This window comes from Pseudorasbora parva, chromosome 2 (assembly GCF_024679245.1).
Source record: "Pseudorasbora parva isolate DD20220531a chromosome 2, ASM2467924v1, whole genome shotgun sequence".
Lineage (NCBI taxonomy): Eukaryota > Metazoa > Chordata > Actinopteri > Cypriniformes > Gobionidae > Pseudorasbora > Pseudorasbora parva.
The window spans coordinates 36,396,133-36,402,975 of NC_090173.1; the positions used below are offsets into that span (position 1 = coordinate 36,396,133).

General features: G+C 39.6%; 1 protein-coding gene across 1 annotated transcript; it reads right to left on the bottom strand.

The window, feature by feature from the left end:
- Positions 1 to 480: 480 nt before the first annotated feature.
- On the bottom strand, positions 481 to 1,855 carry LOC137053573 (serine/threonine-protein kinase pim-1-like). The gene is made up of 4 exons (XM_067428962.1): positions 1,496 to 1,855; positions 1,000 to 1,120; positions 764 to 918; positions 481 to 682 (listed from the first exon to the last, which is right to left on the bottom strand). The coding sequence occupies exons 1-3, from the start codon at positions 1,839 to 1,841 to the stop codon at positions 915 to 917; spliced, it is 471 nt and encodes a 156-aa protein (XP_067285063.1). The 5' UTR covers positions 1,842 to 1,855; the 3' UTR covers positions 481 to 682; positions 764 to 914.
- Between the last annotated feature and the right edge of the window lie 4,988 nt (positions 1,856 to 6,843).

Consider the following 6,843-nt stretch of genomic DNA (forward strand, 5'->3'; position numbering starts at 1 on the left):
GAGTGGTACCCGGTGGGGTCTTCTGCTGTTGTAGCCCATCCGCCTCAAGGCTGTGTGTGTTGTGGCTTCACAAATGCTTTGCTGCATACCTCGATTGTAACGAGTGGTTATTTCAGTCAAAGTTGCTCTTCTATCAGCTTGAATCAGTCGGCCCATTCTCCTCTGACCTCGAGCATCAACAAGGCATTTTCACCCACAGGACTGCTGCATACTGGATGCTCTTCCCTTTTCACACCATTCTTTGTAAACCCTAGAAATGGTTGTGCGTGAAAATCGCAGTAACTGAGCAGATTGTGAAATACTCAGACCGGCCCGTCTGGCACCAACAACCATACCACACTCAACATTGCTTAAATCACCTTTTTTCCCATTCTGACATTCAGTTTGGAGTTCAGGAGATTGTCTTGACCAGGACCACAGCCCTAAATGCATGAAGAGAGAGAAGAGAGAGGGAAGAGAGGAACAATTCTTGGTCCGGGTCCCAAAATGCACTGCCATCCGGCTCCCATTAAGAGATGTATAGCGCTAGCTCTCGTTCTCTAGCATCTTCAAAGGTGATTAAATCATAATGCAGTGGCTTGGCAACTCTTCCTATCTCCGTCAACGTAGACGAATGAGGTCAGCAGTGCTCCGATTGGTCAGCAGTAGACGGTGGGCGGAGTCTTGCGTGCACATCTTGATGCTGTGATTCACAAATGAATGCCAGTTGGTGAATCTCTTTGCATTAAATTGTGGATCAGTGGAATAAAGGAAGAGTTCTCACCTCGTAGCTGAAGAGGCTGAGAAGAGCAGCTTTTGGCTGTGGATGGCGTTGAGGTCGTCTCACTTGAGGCTCGTCTGGAGGGGTGGAAGGCAGATCGTTGGGGAAAGCGGATGATCCTGTGTCAAACTACAGCTGGCGAACAGGGAAACATCTACCTGTCAAACAACCAGAGCATTAAAGTAAGGTTCTGTTTCACATCGAAAAGAGGTCGTTCTGATTAAACACAAAACACATACTTTTTTCTGCAGGTTTTTTTCTCCTTCATACCCGCGAACCAGGGATCATAGGAAATGTTCTCTAAGGTGAAAATTGGCCATTTTCCTTTGGGATCAAGTCGCTTGAGAAGTCTGACGCATTCTGTGAAAGTGATCAGAGGAGAGCGGATTAGCCATGTTTGTCCTTACCCAACTGCTGGTTTCAAACTGCCCAGTTGCAGGGTTTGTCCATTTTCAACCCAACTTGGATTGTTTTCAACCCAGCAATTGGGTTGTTTACAGCAAATATTTAACCCATCTGCTGGGTTTAAGCAACCCAGTTGCTGGGTTTGTCCATTTTGGACAAGCAATTGGATTGTTTGCAGGAAATATTTAGCCCAACCGGTGGGTTTGTCTGTTTTCAAGCCAACTTAGTTTGTTTTTAACCCATATTTTATTCTAGAGTGTATAACATTTCATCATCAGTGTTTGACACTTAAGCATTATATGTTTTTCCAAGCAATGTTATTGAGCTCACCTCTGGACACTGTTTTTTTCCAAAACGGGCGTCTTATTGCTTTGATGAGCGCATTCATGACGAAGTAGAAGAATGGAGCGTGTGATAATTTAACTCCTTCTCCTAGACACTTAGCCTTACGTCGCTTTATGATGCAACGAGTGCAACTAAAGTTCATCTTCAGCTGCAGGGTGTCAGGGTTGATGAGCAATTGTTCCTCAGAGAGAAAGAAAACCCCTCGATCCGAGCAGTGGCGCAGTCCATCGGCGAGCTGCCACATGATGCGTCTCGCCATGTCTTCGGTCAGGTGACCTTTTTTACTCTCGATGAATTCAGCCAAGGTCACAGAGGGATGAGGATATTCCATTACAAGCACTTCGTCATCTTTCATGACAAACCAGTCATAAAACTGTATGACATGGTCGCATGTTGGAAGCTTTTGCAATATTAGCATTGTAGTAATCTCGTCACTGAAAAACTCAGGCTAAAGAAGAGAAGAGATTAACTAAAGGTTAGCTTGTTTCAGTGAACTTTACATGCACTGATGCTTCTAGGCTATGACTACGGAATTTAATTTTTTTAATAAAAATAATTACGTTAAATTCGATTCAATTCAGTTCAATAACAGTGTCATTGTTGCAAAGTTCGTCAATTATGAAATTAATTAAATTAAGTTCAATGTGATTCAATTCAGGTCAATAACAGTGTCAATGTTGCAAAGTTGATCAATAATTCATGAAGAATAAAGTCGTGTCAACTTACCGATTCCGATGGTTCCCCGCGCTGCTGCCTCTCAACAAATTTGATGAACACCTAAAAAAGAAAAAAATGTTTTGCAGGTTTTTACACTTGTTGATGTTTATGGCAGAACTCAGAGGTCAAAGGTTTATGGAGAAAGAGTAACATACCTTTTGGCCGTCCGATTTTCTAATTCCTTCATGGACACGGCCATTATATTCCAGTTTCTTTCCAACTTCATAAAGAGTGTGGAAGAGTTGAGGGGGCACTCTCATTTCATTATAAAGGTTGAAGTTCTCTGAGAAAAAAAAACACAGCATGAGACTGAACTTACAAATAAAACCAGAAACAACAGATGGAAACGATATATCGTGATATAAAAATGTGACGATCTGTATCGTTTTTATCGTTGAAAAAACCCAAAACAACCCTCTTCTTTATGTTTGCTTAAAATATCGGGATAAATATCGTATCGTGATTAATATCGAATCGTGACACGAGTGTATTGTTCCCCCCCTTACGTCCTGTCCATAGACCGTAAAAAAATATGGACGACTCGTCATCATCCGTTTCCGCTTGGCAGATTTGAAGCTTTTAGGCGGCCTGCACGGCGCGGACATCTTGGGACCGAGTCTGCGCAGTAGCGATTTCGGGACCGGAGTTGCGCAGTAGAGCGCAGGAAGTAGAGCAGGAAGTACAGCTGCGATATCAAAAGCCCGCCCACACTCTCGCAGATGCAGAACAATTACTAAAAATGTAGAAATTAAAGCTAAAGCTCCAATCTGCTCCCAAAAATTCCGGAAAAAGTCAGTTAGTGCCTCAGTGACAACTTCACTCAGAGAAGCCGTCAGTCTCAGCTGTCAATCATGACGTCACACCCCCCGATTTTAAAGCATCAAATAACTAACTAAAACTAAACTTATTTTAAAAATGAACACTTGAAATGAAATCATCGTGATGATAACTGCCTTCAATGACATAAACTAACTTTGGGGAAAAATATTTGAAGTGTAATTTTATTATTTTGTTTGCCTCGCATCCATTAGAAAACACAGAGGGGCGACTATACTGGGACCGGTCACCGGGGGGCGATCGATGCGCGAAAGCTTCAGTAAATGAGAGGGAGACTGCAGGCTTGGTCCTGTCATGGTTGGAAAATTGTTCCAAAATGAAAGTTGACTGGATGTACGTTGAGCGTATCTGAATGCATTTTTTGGAAATTTAGCTATTTTTGGCCAGAGACACAACGTTGCCATCAGACCAATGTTTGCTGGGATGCCATTGATGATAATATTTAGCCTATAACCGTTACCAAGAGCTGTGCACACACAGACTTCCCCTAATTTGCCACTATCCGCGTGTCATTCATTAAAAATGAAGAGACTTTGCTTTCAGCACATTTGAAAAAGAAACGATATCGAGTCTATAAAACACGAAAGCACAACAAGCATATCTGTGAGAAGACTTGTTTAAACTGCACATCACAGTTTTCACATTCATAATGCAATGGACTAGATAAAATAAAAGGTCTAAATAAAAGGGCTTTTGAGCTGTTTACACTATCCTATACAATAAAAGAGCCTAAATAGCAACAGGAAATAAAAATTAATGTGAAAAACCTGCCTACCTTACCCAAGCATGTGAGCGAAACGGAGCTCCACTCATGAACTGCTCACCAATAAAACGACATGCGCTCAAATCCTGCTCTGACACGAAATTTCTCTACACTGGAGCCTTTTATACTTGTTGTAGCCATTACAATGCATTTAGTTTCATGTTTAAATACCGTAATTCCTCAAATAAAAACCGGGCCTTTATTTACCTGAACTGCCGATGGGAACCGGCTTTTATTTGAAGCAGGCTTTTATTAGGGGCAGGCCTGTATTTCTAATTCCATCTGTTTGAAATATAATTGCTTTATGTTTTCAATTTAAAGTGATCGTTCCAGTGGACAAATATTATACATTTTTCAAGAAACATCTGCAAAAATATCACCATACAACAACAAATATCACCATACAACAACACAACCGCGCGCAGCTCCGCATCCGAAGATGAACGAGTTCTTGGCGAATCTAGCCGAGCATGACGTCTCATCACACCGGCCCCCAGTTTGCACATTAGGTGCTTATATTTACTGAATGAGCCTACAAAAGCAGAAATAAGCCATTTTAAATAAAGAGCCATGTTTAATCAAATAAATAAATAAATCACGACATTAAAGATTAGTGAAATTAGGAAATATATTTAAGAGATCGTTAATTTAGTGCATATTTTGTTCTCATGTCACAAGTAATAATATCAAGCCAAGGTTTACTGAGTTTTACACGATTCTTTTGTAGTGTGGTTTTTGGTGAAATGTACTAAAATAAATATCATCACCTGTGCACGTTAGCCCACTTCTTCTCGACGCATTGGTTTATAGAACAATTACCCCGAATCGCCCTCTATCGTTTCAAAGAATAGCACAACGGCGAGCGCGCGTCAAGTATAAACGCCTCGTCCATTTGGGGAGGAGCGCGCGGCGCGCAGTCAGCGGAGAAAGCAGGCGAAAGTATAAACAAGACTTGAGACTGCGTGGCGTGGAGCTGAGCTTCGAGGCTTATGTGCGACACCCTTAAGAAGACATAAAAGAGACGAGAGGCTAATATTAGGTGCGTCTTAATCAGCTCCCTAGTTCAGTAGTCAGGGCACTGATCAGGACATACTGGTAAGTCAATGGGCTGATCCCTGATCAGTGCCCTGACGGAGCAGATTGAGGCACACACATTGTGAAGATCGATATTTGTAGCCTGCCTGGTGACACGGTATTTTCACAGACGTCGCATCTCTCATAGACTGTAACAGTAGCCTATTTAAAATGGCACATGCATCCGTTATATTCTCATTTTAATTTACAAAGCAATCCCTGTAAAGTGTTTAGGTTAACTATAGAGAAGACCAGGATTAGTGTGTGTCGCACTGGCATGACTCGCATCGGGGCGCGTGGCATCAGGATGGTTTCGCATTAAGTTAACGGCATTTAGATTATCCACTCATTTCCCCCCGGCCTTTATTTAAGACCGGCCTTTATTTGTTCATGTTGACCACGCCCCCGGCCACTATCAGAGGCCCGGCGTTTATTTGACTACAGGCTTTTATTTGAGGAAATACGGTAGTATGTTTTTTATTTTATTTAATCTATGCTGATTAGCTATTAAAAGTGTACAGGACACATCATAAGATGCGCAATTTGTCAGAAGAAAGTATTTTGACCACTTCATTAAGTTTTATTTTGTTGAAAGCCTTTCTTTAAAGTTAATTTCATTTTGTATAAATTATGTCTTCATTTTAATCAGTTTTTTATGCTGATAAAACATTGATTAAAATTAGGAAAAAAATTGGCCTGGATTTAACCCCCTGGGGGGATGCCTAGCGCTCTTTAAAAAAAAAAAAAATTATTACCTTTTTCCCCGTATCATATATTTTAGTAAAATATCATAAATTTTAGGTGTCATTCGAAAGCTTATAAACTCAAAATTCATCCTGTGAAAACCGTTTTGAAATCGGACATTGTGTTACCATGGAAACGGTACTCTAAATTCTTCTAGCCGTCTCCTCCCCCTAGAGAGCATCGCATGTTTCATATTACAAAATATATTTGAGCTACTTTATAATCTAAATCTTTTCTAATCTTGACAAAACGCATATCGTCGGAAAGTCTCAAGGTTCAATATTTGGTGACTGTTTTGTGATGGAAGTGATATTTGGACAGAAATGTACAGGAAAACGCATCAGAAAAACAATCAATGGAATGTGGATGACGCTCTGTGGCTATTTTTGGTACAGCGCCTAAACAAAAATCTCCTAGGAACTTCAATTTGTGTGATATCAACATCAAATTTAGAACACAACTTGGTTAGACATATGGCTTTGATTTTATAGTAATTTTATAGTAAAAATATTTACATAAAATAAAAAATATTTAGCACAGTATTTTTCTTTTACAGTAAATTTAAACTTCCATAACCTTTTATATTTTGATTTGCTATCACATCAGCAATAATCTGCAGAAAGCATTCTTGAATTACAGCCCTTTAAGTTTGGATAGTGCATTTACATGTCTATGTGTGGTCATTAATGTTAGCATATCACTTATTAATTATTTATGAAAGCATAATCATATTTTGTAAATTATTAACTCATCATTAACTAGGCATTTATACATTTCTTAAAACTGAATTAACAACACATTCATACAATGTTAGCATATTACTTATTAACAAAACATTATTATTCAAACTATAGTAAATGCATCATTAATAACATAAATGTCTGAATGTTATAATAAATGGAGCGTCTCAAGCTCATGTTCATGAATTCGGGCACTGGTAAGGACAGTAAAAGGCGCTAACATTGTATGTTTATGCTGAAATTTAATAAAATAATGCTATCTATTTTTAAAAACATACTGCACGCTGTTATCGGCTGTCGTACATTTCGCCAATGTAAATGACATTTCGCGTATACATTTTTTTTTCCATTGAGACGCACCCAAAGTGTTACCCGTATCCTACTATTATTTCTGTATCAGTTTTGATTTGTGTTAATGTCATCAGTCACCTGTTGGGTTGTTCTTCGCAGTGTGTTCA

Excerpts from the sequence above, each read along its gene's own strand:
- LOC137053573 (XM_067428962.1), bottom strand. The coding sequence starts at position 1,841 with ATGGAATATCCTCATCCCTCTGTGACCTTGGCTGAATTCATCGAGAGT. Across the intron at positions 1,121-1,495 it reads GAAAAAAACAGTGTCCAGAG|AATGCGTCAGACTTCTCAAG; the intron begins GTGAGCTCAATA and ends TCACTTTCACAG.